This window comes from Podarcis gaigeae (assembly GCF_964106915.1).
Source record: "Podarcis gaigeae genome assembly, chromosome: 4".
In the NCBI taxonomy this organism is placed as follows: Eukaryota; Metazoa; Chordata; class Lepidosauria; order Squamata; family Lacertidae; genus Podarcis; species Podarcis gaigeae.
Window position 1 is genome coordinate 55,732,265 of NC_139677.1, and position 20,519 is coordinate 55,752,783.

The 20,519-nt window shown below is 38.3% G+C and overlaps 1 protein-coding gene across 2 annotated transcripts in view; it reads left to right on the forward strand.

Annotated features, from left to right (window-relative positions):
• The window catches only part of PAXBP1 (PAX3 and PAX7 binding protein 1), a 29,813-nt gene that overhangs the window by 4,339 nt on the left and 4,955 nt on the right, over positions 1–20,519 (forward strand). The window contains exons 2-15 of one of the 2 annotated variants that reach the window (XM_083736316.1): positions 2,670–2,798; positions 3,716–3,892; positions 4,748–4,969; positions 6,211–6,314; positions 7,137–7,357; positions 8,520–8,709; positions 13,057–13,180; positions 14,489–14,588; positions 15,023–15,138; positions 16,244–16,443; positions 17,076–17,220; positions 17,329–17,450; positions 19,008–19,084; positions 19,189–19,255. In XM_083736316.1, the coding sequence (XP_083592442.1) occupies positions 2,670–2,798; positions 3,716–3,892; positions 4,748–4,969; positions 6,211–6,314; positions 7,137–7,357; positions 8,520–8,709; positions 13,057–13,180; positions 14,489–14,588; positions 15,023–15,138; positions 16,244–16,443; positions 17,076–17,220; positions 17,329–17,450; positions 19,008–19,084; positions 19,189–19,255 (1,994 nt within the window). The remainder of the gene's footprint in view (positions 1–2,669; positions 2,799–3,715; positions 3,893–4,747; positions 4,970–6,210; positions 6,315–7,136; positions 7,358–8,519; positions 8,710–13,056; positions 13,181–14,488; positions 14,589–15,022; positions 15,139–16,243; positions 16,444–17,075; positions 17,221–17,328; positions 17,451–19,007; positions 19,085–19,188; positions 19,256–20,519) is intronic. The other variant, XM_083736317.1, reaches the window with a different exon arrangement.

The following is a 20,519-nucleotide window of genomic DNA, read 5'->3' on the forward strand; positions in this document are numbered from 1 at the left end:
AATCAGCAAAAGGCGTCAATTTAAATCATTGAATGTAAATCAATTTTCCTATTGATATCATTTAATATATTTCATTGACAGTGGTGCAGATCCAACCACTGTACCTTGTTAATTTACAAACAGATATTGTTTTGTTTGCATAACCAAACTTTGCATTTATGCAAAGTAATATACATATTACATACTTTCCTATTTTTTTACCTAGAGAGGGAATGTTTTTAAAATATTCCCATATAGGGGTCTGTCTTACACCAGTACTCATTACAGATAGGTAGCCGTGTTGGTCTGCCATAGTCAAAACAAAAAAATTCCTTCCAGTAGCACCTTAAAGACCAACTAAGTCAGTTCTTGGTATGAGTTTTCGTGTGCATGCACACTTCTTCAGATACACTGTGCATGCACACTTCTTCAGATACTTCTTCAGTGTATCTGAAGAAGTGTGCATGCACACGAAAGCTCATACCAAGAACTGACTTAGTTGGTCTTTAAGGTGCTACTGGAAGGAATTTTTTTGTTTTGACCAGTACTCATGACAGTTTGTGAACAGTGTGATTCTATACAAGCCTAGTCAGTAATAAGTCTGGCTGTTTGGGGGTAGGAGGCTAACACTCAAGCAGCAATCCTATAACCACTTAACTCTGAGAAAGCCTCATTTAATTCAATGGGATTTACTATTGAGTTGACACATAGGGTTGTGCTGTTGGCATGGGAATATAGCAGGGATTGGAAACCTGAGGCCCTCCAGATGTTACTGGACTACAGCTTCCATCATCCATGACCATTGGCTGTGGTGACTGAGCTTGATGTTATTTAACATTTAGAGGGTCACAGGTTTCCCATCCTTGGAGTATAAGAATATGCACACTGTCTCATCTTTTAAGTGTTGCTCATTTCTGCTTGATATTCTGTCTTGGCCCAACCCCATCCTCACAAAAACAAAGTAGCCAACAATTAAATGTCTATGAAAAGAGGATGTGGAATTCCTGTAGTGGAATTTCATCTGGCCACCCTGTGAAATGTTGAAGCAAGTTTTGATAGTTGCCGGGGCAAACTAGAGCAGTTTGTATTCCTCTAATAAAAATGAAACATCTTTGTTTGATAAATACTCAAGAATAGCTTTATAGTAGGAAGCTGCCTATGTAACCCAATACAGTATATGACATCTTTTTCTTTGAGTTTCCTCCCCTCTGGAAGTTAGGCAGGTGATAAGTGTACTTTAAATTTTTCAATGGCTTATATCCAATGTTTTTGTCACAAAAAACATTCAGAGTCGCTCACAACATAAAGAAAATCGGTTGGTTGGATAAATAAAAAAAGTAAAACACCAGAAGCAGCAGCTAAAATATCAGAATTTCAGGAAATGCAGGTTACAACAGATTTCAAAAACTAAAAGCTGTTAGAATAGAAAGTTCTTAGTCTTCCTTTGATATAACATTTTGGGGGTAACCAGTCAAATCTTTCATACTGTTGGGAACAAATGTATTCGTCAGGGCTCCAAAATAAACAGTGTTATTGTAGGTTGGACACTGAACTGAAACAAACTTGTGTGATAACTTATGTTGTACTCAAGTTACCATGCTAAAAGCCAGACATGAACTTTGGACAATTTGACATTGATTTGGTTTATCTACATAGAAGTTTTCAAATGTGTGTTTTGCTGGACCTCCTTAAGAACTTTTTTTGAAAACGATGTTTTACACTTGGGAATTAATCTTTAAGAACACATCAATTATGAAGGATGCAGTCAAGTGTATATTTCCCTCTAATAAAAGATATACAAATATGGTTCTCAGTTACAACTTAAATATATTTTAAAGGATAGCTTGCTATTTATATACATCCTTCATAAGTGACATTGCATGCATTGGTTTTGTATGCATGTTTCTGTACCTGAATGAAAGACTATTGTAAAGAGCACTCCTATGGAAACAAGCACAGCCCTTGTCTAGAGGCCTGTGGGTAGATAGAATTAAGAAATGGTAATGTGTGGATTAGGAAAGCAAAAGTATTCATTTGCAAAAGTATGTGTTAACTTAATGATTGCCTTGACAGGGCGGGGGGGGGGAGCTCTGTAAATTTAATTTCAAAGAAGAACGTTGCTCTAGGACATGTCAATACACCCTTCCCTTACATGTAGTGAACAAAACGGCTTATTAATCTGCAGGTGTCCAATTTTGGAACTTAAGTTAAAATTATATTTACCTATTTTGTATTTTGTTGTGCTGTTTTATATGATTTGGTTTAAGATTCTTTATGAAGAATTGTAAAGTAATAAAATTTAGTTATTAAAAGTGCCTTTTAATTATGAGCATGTAGCCTTTAAGAAGAGCATCCAACAAAGAGTTTAAAAGAATTACATTAAAAGTGTATATATATATTGCACCTCAGGTGCTATGGGTATTGTTTTGCTATTGGACCTCTTGGAATTCATTCTTGCAACAAATTAGGACTTGTATATTGGAATAGCACAGGAGCTGTGGGTTAGGTTCTCCCATTGTGAGGATTAGCTGTTGTGAAAAACAAACTGGGTTTGTTGATTTAGTCAAGTTAAAATGATGGATTTAATATATTTTAATGCACTATATAACACTTTTTATATAGCTGAAGAGACAGTCACTGTTTTGCCGATTTATAATTTCTCTCATTTATGCTTATTTTTTCTCCTAAAGAAGCAGAAGAAGTTTTTAAAGTGAAGAAATCAAGTTACAGCAAGAAGATAGTAAAGCTTCTTAAGAAAGAATACAAAGAAGACCTTGAAAAATCGAAGACAAAACCAGAAACCAATTCTTTAGCAGATGGTAATCTTTATCTTGAAATTATAGCTGAAAAGGAAATGTTATGCTTAAATATTTATATGCCAACTTTCAACCAGTTGAGTGTGGTTTACAAAGTGAAAATATGCAGATATAGTAAACTACATAATAAAAGCAACTGATGGATAAAACCAGAGTAGTTGAACAATATTGTCTAATGCCTAAAATACTTTAAAAGCTAGGGAAAATAAAACAGTTATTTCTTGGCACTGAAAAGAAATCAGTGTTGGTGCTAGGCAAAGTTTCCTGGGAAGGGATTTCAACAGAGAACTAACTTTGAAAATGAATAAAAAGTACAGGGGTAGTTGATAATGGTAAGAACTCAATTTAAGTTTCAAATAATACAGGACCAATAAGCAGTGCTTTTTTCAGGGGGGACACTGGTACGCATACCCCTAAACATTTTGTGAGGGGCCTCATTGGGGGCAGTATTTCAATATGAGTAGGAAAATGAGAATACCCCTAAACATTTTTTTTAGAAAAAAAAGCACTGCCAATAAGCAACCAGAGTACCAAGTACCAATTAAATATGTAGATATTCAAATAAAGTAGGGTTCAGATTAATCAAAATTTCATCAGCTCTAATGTGCAGAGTTCTTAACCCAATTTAAGGTATGTTAATAACCTAAATAACATTTCTTATTAAGCTTCACGTTTTAGTTCCTACATGTGCTTTCCCCAACCTTGTAAGGAGCAGTTGAAATCAAATTAATATTTCATATTTGTCAATTATTTCACTGCACTTTCTAGTTCCAAAATTCATTAGTTTTGGCCACATCTGTGGACTGCACAGGGCTATTATCTCAGGTGTATATAATGTGAGTTTCTAAAAAATAGTTAAATTCCCCCCCCAAAAAAAACGATACTTCAATAGTACTTCAATAGTACACTTTTTTTTGCAGCCGAACAGTCTGCTGATAAGACCGGACAGATTAAAGATACAATTCAAGAAGATGGGGCTGCAAACAGTGAACAAGGAGAAGAGGAGATGGAAGTTGAAAGTGAGAAAGAAGAAGAAAAGCCAAAAGCTGTAGGAGCATTTTCAAGTACTTTGTCTTCTCTGAATGTTCTGCGTCCAGGTTAGTGTATTTTTTCTCAGGAGCAGGCTATCCTGAGATGAATTCTTTGCCTTTCTCATTCCATAGGCAGGGCTGTGTCAATCAGTGTAGTTGGATGACGCCCCATCGTAGTTCCAGTTCCATTATCTTCACTGCATGGGGGTCTTTTAGGAGCTGTTGCTCCTTCTTTCTACCTCAGAGATCAGGTATTTTTAGCTGGCCTTTTAAGTTGAAATTAGGGGAAAGGGAAACCAAATCATTATCTTAATTAGATCACTTTTTATTAATACCTTAACAGAATATTTAGATTTGATTTTGTTTATGTAATTGTTCAGCTTCCATCTTTGAATATCTATAACTAATTCTGGCTTAGTAAATTTGATTCGTTTGGTCTTATTTACTACTTCAGATTCTACTTAATTGCATTTTCTTCCGATCACAGGAACATAGCAGCCTGTGGTGGATGTGATGTGCCTTTTCTTGGAGATCTTGTTCTGTCTAAGCATGTTAAAAGCTTTACATTTTCTTTTTCTTATTTTGTCTTTATCTGATAAAGCACTAATCTCAGCACTGTGGCTACTCATACAATATTCAGATATTGTTTGACTTTTACATAACCATGGAGTTGAAAGTACTGCCGCAGCAAGCCTTGCTGTATCAACTCTCTCTTCAATAAAGCCAGGTGGGATGGCTGCAGGGAAGAAATATTTGGAGGAGAGCTGGATAGCAGATTATCCCAGCCTGGTTGAGGGAGTAGGTCATGATGTCTTGCCTGTGCCTCTGTTGCAGCCAGTTGGAATTAGAACTGTAGCATGTGAACACACGATTGAATATAACTAATGGCTTTTAAAAAGCACATTCATTTTTTTTTTCTAGGAGAAATTCCAGATGCTGCCTTTATTCATGCTGCTAGGAAAAAGCGCCAAATGGCTCGTGAGCTTGGGGACTTTTTGCCACTTGACAGTGATCCAGGGAAAGGGCGCCTTGTTAGAGAAGATGAAAATGATGCTAGTGACGATGAAGATGATGATGAGAAGCGAAGAATAGTCTTTTCTGTGAAAGAGAAGTCCCAAAGGCAAAAAATTGCAGAGGAAATAGGTAAAATGGTGAAAAGTTGCAATAAGTTCCAAATGCTCTGCTGTTGCTATTAAAAGTGTTTGGCATAAATTGTTTTCAAAAACTGTATTTTCAGTGGCTTGATAGTATAATGTAATAGTGAGGTTGCATGTTATAAATTCATTGGTAGTTATAGTAAACACTTTGGCTTGGATCTAAAGCTTGAATGAAAATCCAGTTGCACAGTTAGGCTTTCCCTCTGCCTCCTTGCTGAAGCTCCCTGCAACCTCCAAAAACACTGCTGAGGCTCAGGTATTGTCTAGCATATGGCATGGGGAATCCATCAGGAGTGGAGATGGATTTGGGGAAATCATCATGCACAAATGGAAGTGCCTTTCCAGTTATACAATGTACTTTTGGTCATTATAGCTGCATATCAGAGTATGAATGAGGAGGAGGAGCCTGTGGTCAAACACGGTATAACTAAAAATGACAAAATATCTGTTTCTGATATATGTCACTGTTGCAAGTGTTTATCCACAATTTTGTTCTGCTTCTGCATTAATCTGTGATTTTAAGAAATACAAAAATATGTATTTCCATTCATATTTTGATAAGTTTAAGCTACTGTGACCTTTGTCGCAACTTTAAGAGAAGTGCAAAATTTGGCTGATAGTTGAGCTCCAGTCTTCACATTAGTGCACAGGGTGCAGAGCCGGTTATTTTGTGCAGGAATTTGCAAAAATCTTTTTTCCTGAAACATACTTAGGTACACCCCAGTTCACTCAACAGAATATGAGGTAGGGGCACATGCCCCCATATTGAGATTCCGTCAGAAACAGGGCTACATGTTTGCCTTTTTCATTAAAGGCATGGAAGCTTTAGAAAACTTGAAGACAGTACAATGGTGCCCCGCAAGACGAACGCCTCGCAAGACGGAAAACCCGCTAGACGAAAGGGTTTTCCGTTTTGGAGGTGGTTCGCAAAACGAATTTCCCTATGGGCTTGCTTCGCAAGACAAAAATGTCTTGCGAGTTCCTGCGAGTTTTTTCCCTCCCCCCCTTTTCCTAAGCCGCTGATCCGCTGATAAGCCGCTTAACAGCTGATCGCTAAAAGGCGCTAATCCGCTAAGCTGTCAATGGGCTTGCTTCGCAAGACGAAAAAACCGCTATACGAAGAGCCTCACTGAACGGATTAATTTCGTCTTGCGAGGCACCACTGTATTCAATATGCCATTATTTAGTGTGTGCTATTCCTACTGATTGTTATGTTTTTGTGCTCAGGTATCGAAGGAAGTGATGATGAAGCCCTGATTGCTGGGGAACAGGATGAAGAACTCAGTCGATGGGAGCAAGAACAGATACGTAAAGGCATTAATATACCTCAGGCATGTATTAAAGGAATTCTAAAATTATGGTAGCAAATGATGACCCTTTGGCTAAATAAAGCTCCTGATTTGTCATCTTGCCCCCAATTGCCAGTGCTAGAGGGGAGAAAAGAGGTGTAGATACCTGTGACATAGAGATTTGACAGCTAAGTTCTGGGACTGACCTTGTCCTGATCTATTATTATTCACTTCTTGAACAGGCTGATAACTGATACATGACCAGGGTTTGATAAAACATGGGTTAGATCTATTACTGGAGTGTATTATACACAGCACTGCCTCAGAAGAAGGTTTGGAGACTTCAGATGGTGCAGAATTTTGCGGCCAGGTTGCTGCCCTGGGCAAAATGGTTTGTCCGTATAATACCAATCCTAATCTGGATGCAAATTAGGTTCCAGGTCTAATTAAGAGTGCTAGATTTGACCTATAAAGCCTTAAACAGGTCAGGACCACAACTTAGAGGCGAGAGGTAAATAGAGGATCTGACAGTTGTGGCAATAGGACTGGTTGGCAGTGCACTTTAAATAATAGAAGAGGGGACCTCCATTCTCCTCCTATGATAAAAGGGCCCCTTCAGTAAAACAATTTGCATACCAGAAATGTAAGCGTAGGACGAATTATCCAAGCAAATCTTCCCTGTTTTATCATTGAATGATGAACGTTTTGAGGTACTTCTTTCCTTGATAAGCACTTGTGTGCAAATGAAACATATACATGGGCAGGTAGAATTTAAGATATAATTTCTAAAAATTGTCTGTTGGACTGAATTAGCTTTGTGACCTTGTTTTTGTAATAAGGTTTACACATATTTTGTTCCTATAGGTTCAAGCAAGTCAACCTGCTGAAGTGAATAACCTGTACTACCAGAATACTTACCATACAATGCCTTATGGTTCATCTTATGGCATTCCTTACACATATGCTGCTTATGGATCATCGGAGACAAAATCTCACAAAACAGATAATACAATACCTTTCAAAACTCCCAGTAATGAGATGACTCCTGTTACTATTGATTTGGTAAAGAAACAGCTTAAAGACAGGTAGGGCACACCAAATTCTTAAAATTTAAGACCTGTCCTCTAGGTTCAGTCTGGGGGGCTGATGCAGAATTTCATCAATGGAAGCCCATACATCCTCATTAAAAAAGGAAGAAAACAAACTGTTCAAAAGGCTGCTTGGATTACTTCCCTGGAAATGACCATTTGATCATGTTGAAGATTGGTACATGAAAAGAATGCACACTGAAAACTAATTTTGTAGCCAAGGAATTGAAAGAACAGTAATACTTAGCTTACCACATTATATTGTTATGAGAAGTATAAACCATTCTTTTCTGAATAGGTAAACATTTTAGACAAAGGCTTAACATTACATTTTTAGTAGTTTTAAATGCTGTAACATTTACTGAAAATTGGAAATAACATGGATTAACTGAGCAGTTGCATGTGCTTCTTACTATAAGCATGTATCGTAATGGCTTGAAGTTGAGTCAGATTAATAGATAAATAATGACACCTTTAATCTAAGGTTAAGTATTTGAGTTAGCAAGTTCTTAATGTTAAGGTCAGAGAAATTGCTGTGAGCTTCCCATTTCTGTTGAGAGCAACTGGAATTTAGGATACTGAGTATGCAAAGGGAAATGTGGTTAGATAATAAATACCCTGTATATAGCATAAAGAGCCATATAAATCGGGGTGCTTTATGTACATAATATGTACATAGGATTCAAACACAATTCAGAAATGAGGTAAAATTGACTAAAGAAACATCCACTTTTGTGTGTGGTTGGTAGAGGGTGCACCAAGGATCCCTGGGTATACCATGCATCAGCTGGAAGAAATAAAAGTACCATATGCAGTGAGTGTGCAGGGTGCTTTTGGAGTAGAGAAAGATGTGATGCACTCCCCTACTAGATGGAAAGCTTTGGGTTTATGAATGTTGGGGAGGGTTGGAAAAGCACAGATTTCTGGGGTGGGGTAGTGTGAGGATGGAGAAACTGACCTCCTTGGACCACCAGCCTGTGTATGGTCAGTAGAGATGACCAATAACACCTAGAAGGCCACAGTTTCTCATCTCTTTAAAGCTGTCAATACAGCTTTAAATGTTGTTTCTTGTAGTTTTCTTTACTATAAGAAAATAGTGCATGTATACTTTAGGTTGCAGTATGCTTTGGGATGTAAACGTGCACCCATTGACATTTAGGTTGGACTCAATGAGAGAATTTCACAAAGCAAATCAGCAGCAACATGAGAAGCATCTGCAAAGACGTGAAGAGTCTACCAAGGCAATCGAAAGATTGGAAGGGTCTTCTGGGGGTGTTGGTGAACGGTATAAATTTCTGCAAGAAATGCGAGGGTATGTCCAAGACTTGCTTGAGTGTTTCAATGAAAAGGTAAGAATGCAAAATATATTCATCTTTTTCAGTAACGAAGTTTAGTATGTGCTCAGTTCTCTTGTACATGCCAATGAAACACTCGGCACATGTTTGAAGGTTTGGTTTTAAATGTGGTGAAAACAATGTAAGTCATTGTTGGAATACAACAGCGTTGGCATTCAGGTTGTGATGCCACCTTTCTCATTCTTAGAAGCATTTTATTTCTGAAAACCATTGTAGTTCTTAATGATGACTCAGATTCTGGTTGTTTAATTTGCATTTCCCGGTTCCCAGCATAAAAACCCAACAACACTTGAGACCTACATAAGGATTCTACAGACCAGTTTCTTCGCAGCCAGGATTGGTTAAGGAAGGACACTTAAAGCCCAGGTTTCCCCATGGCATATTGGAAACCCAGGCCAGTTTCATAGGAAGAATATACTGTTTTTAAAGCAAGGTTTGAAAAAAGCAGTTTATCTTGCTGATAAGTATCAAGTGCCAGGTACCCTTTTGTTACAAAGTGTTGTACTTTTAAATTGGATTCCAGGCAATTCTTTACTAATCTGTACTGCAACTTGCCTTTCCTAGAACTGGAAGGATGTATTTAAAAACTACATTTTAAAAAATTGTTGGGATTGAGCTTCAGTCCCGTGCACATTCAACCTGGAGTAAGCCCCCTGGAATTCCATAGGACTGGTTAACTTGGCATCAGTTTGCATCAAGTTCAGGATGAATTTCCTGTTTCTACTGTTTCATTTTTAAAAAACTAAACATAAATGAATTAGAATTCTTTTAAACTTTCCTGTGGAGATAATTTACTATTGGTTATGTCATATTGTAAGCTATCTAGTAAGGGACGAGACCACTTGTGCACTGTAACGTGCCATGCACATTGGTGGCACCATATAAAAAAATAAGTTCAACATCTGTGTTAATCTGTAAATAATAAACCTCCTGGTGCACATAATTTGGAAACTCAGTAATCTGAAGGTAAAGTACCAGAAGAAAATCCAAGGCTTGGAAAATATTGTGCAGTTACAACATAAGCAAGTTCATTATAATCAGGAAAACAGATGGCCATCCAACCTCTGCTTTAAAATCTCCAACGAGGGAGAATCCACACCTTGAAAGGGAGTTGGTTCCATAGTCAAACAGCTCTTACTTTTATTAAGATATTGATGTTCAGTCATAATCTGCAGGCTTGTAACTTGAATAGGGTCCTAGCCCCCAGAGCAGGAGAAAACAATCCACTTAAATAAACAAGTATTGAAGTCTCAGAATGTTTTGTTTTGTTATTAGATTTTGGTAGAAATGTAAGCTGCAATGGTTTTGGAGTTGTTGGTGGAAGTGTAAACTTCAGATAACTTATTTTAATGCTTATTAGAAGTTATATTTCCATTTTCATTCTGTATTCCTGTAACCGATTGGTCCCACTAATTGAGCCAATAAACCTTCAGTTTAATCATGAAGCACTAGGTTTGGACACCAAGAGGGAGGCAAATCAGATATTTGATATGCAGTATACAACAATCAGTCTTTCCCTTTCCCTTGCATTTCCCTGTATCTCCCTGGAAAGATTTTTTTAAATGTAGTTAGTTGCTTTGGCTTGGATCTAAAGATATAGTTGTGCAAATCAAAGGCTCATGCCCCTGGTCAGCCCCTGGTTTTTCAGGATTTCCATCCTCCTTACTTCAACACTCAGCATCATAAGCCATACTGTCCCAGATGTTCCCCCAGTCTTATAAGGAGACTTTCATGGGATATAGAAGGAAATGGAAGGTTGGAATATCCTATCCTGTGAATAGAAAGTAGGATTCAATCATGTATTTTTGAAGAAAAGTTAACAGTAATACAGTGGTACCTCGGGTTACATATGCTTCAGGTTACATATGCTTCAGGTTACAGACTGCACTAACCCAGAAATATTACCTCGGGTTAAGAACTTTGCTTCAGGATGAGAACAGAAATCGTGCTTCGGCGGCGCGGCAGAGGAGGCCCCATTACCTAAAGTGGTGCTTCAGGTTAAGAACGGACCTCTGGAACGAATTAAGTTCTTAACCCAAGGTACCACTGTATTGGTATAGAAAACTAGTAGTTCTATTCAAGTGCAGAAGTATAACAGTTAAAATATAAATTAAGCCTGCAATGGTAAACTTGGGCACTAGGTAGTAAATCTCATTTAATACAATGGGACTTATGTCTGAGTAAACTTGCTTGGGATTCTGTTGCAAATGAGCAAAATGTAGATTTCAAAGAAAGCATCAGTAGGTCTTGATCAGGTTACTCCATTTCCCCACTATGGTGATCTGAATCCAGATTTCTGCTAGTAAAATTACGAGCATAGACTGTATGATTATGGATTTGGAATGACTCTTCTGTATGGATGAAAAAGTTTTTGTCTAAAACTTAAGATTCTTTCCACTAAATAGGAAGGCAGACAAGGAAAGACTAGTGAAGCAGAAAATTGTGTCGCAGTAACCTAGTTTTCAGATCTCAGTAGGGTGGGTAGGAAACTCGTTAAACGTAGCTGAAAATTGCACTATAAACTTGTTGTAGCTAGCAGTACACTCTGAATGTTTGTGGGCTTTGCTTCATTTTAGTAATGAATTCTTAACTAATGCAAAAAGAGTCCTATTCACGTTACACTCTTGTGGTTGTGTATAATGGATTGTGTTGAGCATGTGAGGCAGAGCAAGATAGCTTTTCCCTGCTTGTTCACATAGAATGCTCCTGCTTGTGAAACAACAGCAGGAAATACAACTGTCTTCTTTGGCTATGCCCTTTTCTCATGCTTGCTTCTGCCTCTTTCCTTCTTCCCCTGAGTTGGCAAAGTTGAATTGAATATTTTGGCAAAGAATATCAAAGCTTGAATAGACTTGATTTTTGAGGAGGATTCTGCTTTACTCAAGGAGAAATAGTGATGCTGATGGCAGGATGTATTGTGTCGATGTGGTAGTGCTTGCAGCCACTCAGCCTCAGTTGCTGGCGGAAAAATGTCAAGAGTAGAATAACTAAAATAGGTTAAAAATAACTAACCTTGTGTCTAGCGTGAACGCTCATGTTTGTAACTGCTTTTGGACTTTTGTGAATGTAAGTAAATCTTTCCAGTTCCTTAATAAACTTTATTGAAAATACGTTCAGTCATTGGGTTACAAGGCTGATTTTTAAAAATTGCCCCTTTTTAAAAAAGAAAATGTTGACTAAAAAGAAGTTGTGCTTTCTGTCCAATATTTAATATTTTTTTCATTATATCACCTCCAAGAGAGATATTTCCTGTATGCAAATTCACTTTTTCCTTGAAATGTTCTGTCTTTTCTTTCTCAATTTGTAAAGAAACTTTTTTATTGTGCATTAATTATTTCATCAAGTGATCTCATGAAATACTGAGGTCATTGCAAAGTCCCTGCTAGAACACAGTTTTTATTAAGTAACAGTTAAAACAAATTTGGAATTACTTGGACTACTAGTAGAGGAAAGAATTAATTAAGGATAGATTCAGATGAACAAGCAGGTGGGCCATAGCAGTTTAAAATCCAACTCCACAGTGATTGCTTGCTTCAAATGGGGAGCTATGTGTAGTGACTTTCTGAATGCACGTTTTAGCCTGTGCAGTATTCCTGCAAATCCAGGTGACTAGGAGTTATGCTGAAGGGAAAGGTGGGGAATGCCTTAAAATCAGGCGAAGGCACCTTCTTTTCTATAAAATTATTAATCCAATCTTATTTAGTGACTGTATATTACTATGGACTGCTTACAACAGTTTAAAATCAAAATAATTAGTAAAACAGTAGAAAATATTTTTAAAATACAAAAGAAGTTGCTTCTGTCATGTTTTGGGGGGTTTCCCTAGTTTCTGCACTATAGCCCACCCCATTCAGCACAGTTGCCTAACACTATGTGGAGCATTTTGGGGTGCTTAAGGGCTGACATGGGGAGGAGGGAGTGGGGAAGTATATATTTGTTCTTTGGCTTACAAGTAAACATATGTCTAATAGTCTATGGCAAGTCCAAATTGCCCTCAAGTGATCAAGTAAAGAAGCTTTGAGTTTCCCTTTTTTCTTTTGGCCTACTCCCAAGTGAAATAATTTTCTATTGAATATATATTGTAGGGTAACCTTGTAAATGTTCTTACAGACTAGTAACTTTTGTGGACTTCTTTGCAGGCTTGTTCTTATGCTTTCCGTGAGGTAGCTTGTTGTCATTCTTTTCTATGCACTTTTCTTGAGTTAAATAGCAGTCAGTTGTTAAAACAGTAAAAAGAAAGCAATGCAGCTAAATGTGTAGCTGTATATCTTGGAATAGGGTGGCATCCCATACAGTTAAAACTTGAAGACTTTTTTATTACGGAGTATTATATTTTTACAGGTGCTCCTGATTAACGAACTTGAATCAGCAATGCATCAGCTGTACAAACAGCGAGCTTCCCGCCTTGTCCAAAGACGACAAGATGATATTAAAGATGAATCTTCGGAGTTTTCAAGCCATTCAAGTCAGTCCATCTTGAAGGTTTTTATTATTCATTAAACAACCTTGTTTACATAGTGCAGTTTTAATTTAAAGTGAAACCAGAAAGCATGTCTGGTTTAAATCTGATAGAAAAAAATCAGATTAAAGAATCTTAGCTCAGACTCTATACAGTGCCTTTCCTGTTCTCTGTCTCAGTGATTGAAAGCCATAGCATCTGGCTTCGATCCCTTTTTACACGTTAGATGTGTGTGTAACTGTATGTCTTTTCCTCACTTCCTGAAAGTATTTTTTAGAATGTTCTCTAAACCTAAAAAAACATGTAGGCGATTCTGATCGAAGTTTAGCTTTTGAATAATATTTATTTCTGCAGCTTACAAAAAGCCCCCCACCCCCACCCAACACAATCTAGGTACAGTTTGCCATGCATGCCTTCATTACTTCAAACATTAGACCAAATAATACCTGTGCTAACATTCCTGTCTTACATGTATTAGACAATTTTGCTAGGACAAATTTGTAAAATAAATTATGCAAAAGTGAGTACTTATGGTGAAATCTTATTCCCTCTTTGATACCAAGCTGGTAGATAATAGGAAAATTCATCCAAAAATTCTCTCTTTGTTTTCAAATGTTCAGTATATGACAACTATCAGATTGTAGCCTACAACAGTACTAATTGTTTTAATACCAACTGGAAATCTTGTCAGTTCCTGATACTCTTCAGTGTTGTTCACCAAGAATAGAAATTTGACCTGTTTTAGATGTACTAAAGGACTATTTTTCTTTATTTTTTGTATGAAGAGGGGAAGGACTGTAGCTCAGTGACAGAGCATCTGCTTTGCATGCCAAAGTCCCAGGTTCAATCTCTGGCTTCTCTAGGTAGAACTAAAAATGTCCCTTGCTTGAATCCCTGGATAGCTGCTGCCAGTCACTACATACAATACTGAGTTAGATAGAACAATGGTCTGACTCCATATAAATGTTGAACACTAATGCTTTTTTAAACAATACAAACAGTTTTTTATGTTCAGAATTTTTTTAAGTGTTTACTGTTACTGAAGAGTTCCGAGTGATAAGTTGATTGTGACTTTTTTTTTGCACATAACGATGAAGGCACTCAAATATTTTACCCAATTCAGCCTCAGAAGATAATTCAGCCGCCGCCACTTTATCTGTGCGGTGTGTGTGGGTTTATAATTGTCAAACTTATAGATGTATTTCAGATTTATAGGGACCCGCTGAGAAAAATCCCCGCTAAAAACACTGTCATTATTATGCTTCCTGTAACTGGAGGATGGGTGTTCTAATTTCAGTGTTTGTACTCTCACAGGTAAAGCCCTGATGGCACCAAACCTTGATTCTTTTGGACGAGACAGAACACTGTACCAAGAACATGTTAAAAGGCGGACTGCAGAAAGAGAAGCAAGAAGGTACAACAGCATTTAGGTTACTTCTGTATGTATTGGAATGCATGTTCTGTATGATTGCTGTCTCTTTGTAGTATACAGCCTACATATTCAAGTGCTTGCAGATAAATGATGGGCCACTCGCCTTGTAGGTAGAACATTGCTTGAGTCTTACATAGTGCGGCACAGTGGAGGTGGAGGCTGGCTGCTAGATATATGACAAATCCCAAACTAAGGCGAAGGGGAAAGTAGCAAAATGTTCAGGGCTGAGGTACTAGTTATCAAATAACACATGTCCTGTAACATGTCAGATGGCTTCAACTCTGCTTCATTTCCTCTTGAAATAAGGGAGAGCAGGAAAGATGCATCCCTCCTTAAAATAACAGCAATACCCTTTGTTTGGGAAAAGCTTGGTTTTCTAACTTCAATGCAACATTGTGTTCTATTCATTTTAATAGGGCTCGTCGTAGACTTGCCAGAGAGCAATCTGGGAAGATGGCTGATCACCTTGAAGGCCTTTCTAGTGATGACGAAGAAACTTCAACAGATACTACAAACTTCAATATGGAACGAGGTCAGATTATTCATCTGAATGTCAGAAGTCATAGTAATATCTAGATCCCAGTATTATGTAGAGAAAATTTCATTTGATTAGATTGTATGACACTTTAAACCATGCTCTAAAAGCAGCTTTAAATGTGGAATTATTACCTCATCTGTAGAATGACAGAGGCCAATGCTGCTCTCTGCCATCATAGGCAGCTGGAGAAGGAATTCCAGCCCTAGTCTAACCCTTATCTTACTAGCAAGGAGAGCCTCCTGCTGTAAAACACACACACTCTCTGCAAAAGTCAGGCTTCTTGGCTCATACCATGTTCCTCTTTATTCTATTTTGACTGCTGCTTTTCTCTGAATAGTCAGGATCAGGAATTTCATTGTATGGTATCTTGTAAGCCTCCTTCAGGATGTGACAAAAGACAGGGTGTAAGTTTCATGATCACATGTCTTTCCTTTGAAGTGGAACTATTCACAGGGGTTTTTTTGCCACATGGAACTACTTCCATGATGCTGTGCTTTCAAGTGATTATCACCATGGGCACACTTTCGAATTAAGTCATGTACTTTCATACATTGAGGTAAACACCGTACAGTAGTTGTAACACCAACTTCTTAAGAAAATAATAACTTTGTTATGCCATTGCTATAAAAAGGCAGAATATAAACAATAGAAAGGGCTAGATTCAGAGTGAACTGTGTCACAGGGATGGCAGAAGATGACTTTGCCCCTTCCTCCCCTGGTAGTCCCCTGCTCCAGCACCTTCTGCTAGGGGTCTAGATCCTGTTGAAAAATGAGGAAAGGGAGGAATCCCTAGAAATTAGGAAAACACCATCTCCCCATTTCCACTCAGCCACCACCATAATCCACCACCATTTAGCAGGGTCCCAAGCCCCTCTGTGAGAGTATTTGCAGAGGACATAGGAGACTGCTATGAGGAAGAAAGGGTAAGAAAGTTGGCTTCTGCCAGCCTCTTTGTGCACGTTCAGCTCTGTATCTGACCAAAGCGGTATAGATATTAACAATTTCTTTATAGTATATTTGCTTGAAAGTTTGCCTGAAACTGCATTGCAGATATAAAGCAGGAGATTAATTTATGCTGTTTAAAATACTGTTATCCTAGATCGCATTTTGAAGGAGTCCAGCAAAGTTTTTGAAGATGTGGTAGAAAACTTTTCATCCATTGATGCCATTAAGTCGCAGTTTGAAGCATGGCGTTTCAAGTATTCGTCTTCTTACAATGATGCTTATATTGGCCTTTGTTTACCTAAGCTATTAAATCCTTTAATAAGACTTCAGTTACTTACCTGGAACCCTTTGGAGGTGAGAGAAAGTTGAAACATGCTCACTGTATTCTGTTTGTTAAACAAGGCAAAATGGTTACATAGAAGTGATTAGAAGCCCGGGATCTGAGGGCCTTACTGCGAGGAGATACAGGGAGCCAGACAGAGGGCTTCTCAGCAGTGGCGCCATCCCTGTAGAACAGCCTCCTATTAGATATCAAGAAGATAAATAACTATACAACTTTCAGAAAACATCTGAAGGCAGCCCTGTATCAGCATTTTTTAAAGTTTAATGTTTTATTCTGTTTTTATATGTGTTGGAAGCCACCTTGGGTCATAAATGTCCAAATGGTAGGCCTGAACTAGAGAAACTAGCTGCTTTGCCAGTCTGCTGCGACAGTATATTGATGGTATTGCAGTGCAGAGCAGTGGCTTCTACAACTTGATCAGCCTTGATGCAGTAGTTTGCAAATAGGTGACTGAAAAAAACATGCTGACATCAGTGCCAGCGCAGCCTCAGAAAATACGATGTGCTCCTGGCACTACAAGGACATTCTGAAAAGGAGGCACCTACCCTAAATGCTTGTACTAACTTATTGATAGAGTGTTCACACTTGATTAGTATTTTGTTTTAAAAACCATATTTATAGTGGCAATGTTTTATTTTAATAGGATAAGTGCCAAGACTTTGAGAGTATGCTGTGGTTTGAATCTTTGCTATTTTATGGATGTGAAGAATATGACCAAGAGAAAGATGATGCTGATGTTTCACTATTGCCTACTATTGTGGAAAGAGTGCTTCTGCCTAAATTAACAGGTACTTTATAAACATACAGTCATTTTAAAAGCACAACAGTTTCTAATTTTTAGCAACATCATCTTAACACTGAGTTTTGAGAAGTAATAATTCTTTTTTTGTTGTTAGTACTTGCTGAAAATGTATGGGACCCTTTTTCTACAACACAGACATCTAGGATGGTAGCCATTACCCAGAAACTAGTAAATGGTTATCCATCAGTGGTACATGCAGAAAACAAAAACACGCAGGTAAAAAATATTATTTTATCTTTTTGTAGGACTGGACTGCTATGTCTGGTTGCTACTATTAAGACATTTACTCATGTTTTGCACTTAATCCTAAATTAAAAGCAATTGTAGTTCCCTTGTGTTATGTAACTGGTAATTATTTAGGGATTGGTGTGTCACAGTAATATGTGTTGCTGGAGTGATGAAAATCTGTAAACAAACAAATGTCCATTAAAATGGCAAAAATAGTTTCTGTCCATCGTACTCTTTTTATGTTCCTCCTGATGGAAACATGCAGATGGCGACAGATATACCCCTGCTTTAAGTCATTTACATACTGTCTTCTCTTGTATACAGTGGTACCTCTGGTTGTGGATGGGATCCGTTCCAGAGCTCCGGTCGGATCCCGAGGTTTCCGCAACCGGAGGGACCGCTTCTGCGCATGTGCACGTGGCAGCAGACAGCTTCTGTGCATGCGTGCGGTGCAGTGGACAGCTTCTGCACATGTGTGCTCTGCGAAACACTTCCGGGTTTGCTACTTTCACAACCCAAAGTTTACATTACCTGAGGTGCTACTGTATTATTTACTACAAAGCTCAATGACTATGCTCTTTAGTGTTGAAATGCTGGATTACCAGAACAACGTCCAAGCACTGAGCCACTGATATTTTAAAAGTGAACTCTTTATTTACTGCATTTGGAATTGTTTAAGATAAAACCTATTTTGGAAATAAGCTACTTTTGCCATTTTCATGGACGTTTATTGTTTGTTTACAGATAGTTACCTTGGTAATATTATCTTGCGTTGATTGCAGTAGTCATTGTATCACTACTCTGTTTATTGCTTTATTGGAATGATGAAAATAGCAGACTGCAAATGAGAGTTGCAGAACTCATGAGAGTTTACAAAGGTGCCTGATGGAATGTTTTCATATAACAGCAGGAGAGGTTATATTTATATCACTACTATGCCCATGGCTTAATGCTGCCCACTAAGTTAAACTCTCTGAATTGTGATCATTTCCAAAATATCTGCTGCTGCTTCTTCAGAAACACCTAATCAAACGTAGCTTAGAAATTGCCAGTCATATTCCAGATGTGAATAGATCAGTCTGCTTTTAAAGAAAACTAAAAACTTATTTATTCCCTCTTTTAACTGAAAATCTGTTGTCTCCAGGAGGCTGCAGCAAGAGGCAGAGAAGCACAATTAGATGAACGAAATCCTCTCTCAGTCAATTGCATCCAGATCACTGTTTTTAGGGACTTTTATGGAACTTGTTTCTAGGACATGCTGAAAACAAATCCTGTCCTTGTAGAAAAGATCTTTAGGGATCACCTGAAGACCCTGTTTTGCATACACAAATTCAGTGCCTCCCATTTTTTTCATAATTTAGTGTCTCCCATTTCTGCTAACTTGCATAATTCAAATTAATGGAAAATATAAAGTTGGTAAAAATAATCTGGTATCATGACAGACTTCTCCAGCGCTAGTATCTACTGGGATATTTGGTTAGATTTGTGCTAAAAATAAATTTTAAAAATATTTCACAATCTTATGTTAAATTTTAACTCTTCCAGACATTACTAAAAGGCCTCTTGCTTAGAATGAGGAGAACATTAGATGATGATGTATTCATGCCACTTTATCCCAAAAGGTAAGATTATTGGTTTGCAGAATCTTTTAGTATTATGACAAAATCATATCAACAGTTCACATCATCTATACTACTGAAGTTTAAATAAAACTTTTATTTTTCAGTGTCTTAGAAAACAAGAACTCTGGTCCTTATTTGTTTTTCCAGCGGCAGTTTTGGTCTTCAGTGAAGGTGAGCTAGCAAACAGATGAAGTTTCAGACTTAGGAGCGCTACTGAAGTTTACTTTTGATAACTGGTAACTGACTCTGAGTGTGAAGTGAATTTGCTTGTGGAAGAAAGTGGGCATGCTGACTCCAAATCCAGCATTGCTGCATTTGTGACCTTAGCTCAGGGTCACCAACCTTTTTTGGCCCCCAAGCACATTTGCAAACCAGCAAAATTGTGGGCAGCGCACACACCTGCAACCATGTATACACCACAACCTGTTCTGCGTATAGTAGAATTATTTTAAATCTAACTTTGGGGAGGGCATATGTGTGCTCATGGGTCCTGTTTTGGCAACACTTGTCTTAGATCAGGGGTGTCAAACTCAAATTCATCGGGGGCCGCATCAGCAGTTTGGTCACCCTCAAAGGGCCGGTTGTATCTGTAGGACTATGTAAAGGACATGTAAAGTGGAGGTTTCCTGTGTAGAACGGCCGGCACCGCTAGAGGGCAGACGTTCTCTGGCTTGTAGGCTGCCGCGCATGCGCTGAAGAGGCGGCTTTCTTGTGTCAAAAAAAAAAGCAAGAATAAAAGGTGAAGGCTGGCGGTCGGCGGCTACACGGGCCACATGACGAGGTCTGGCGGGCCGGATTCGGCCCACGGGCCTTGTGTTTGACACCCATGTCTTAGATTATCATGGTGCAGGGCTGTCTTGTTGCATACGTTGGATTCCAAAGGCTGTGTGTATGGAAGACCACATACGCACTATTCTCTCAACCCTGTGCTCTCAAAACTCCTTAGACCACACAGCCTCCCACAGGCCACATCCGCAGGTGCCTTTGCCTGTCTAGTATGTGTCCTTGAACTGTCATGATGCCTCTTGCTTGTCTGGAAGGAAGATGGTGTGTGGGGTGTGTGTGTGTAAGTTTTGACATTTGTGTGGGTGGATTGTGACCTACTGTATAAAGGTAAGAGTCTCACCCATTGTGCTGCTCACTTTTGTATCCTTCCCCACCCACTACTGATAAACAGCACCTGCAAGGTTACCTGTAACAGAATGCAGCCCTTTGGCATAAAATGTGTCATCATTCCCCCCTCCCCCACCCCATGCTTATTGCAGCTTCCATCATCCCTGATCATTGACCATGCTGACTTGGGCTTATGGGAGTTGAAGTTCAACATCTGGAGGGCCACACATACTCCATCCCTATTGTATATTTAAAGTTACTGTATATACATGGTATTAAGAGGACAAGTGCATTTTTGAAAGTGCTAATGTTACATGTAGTT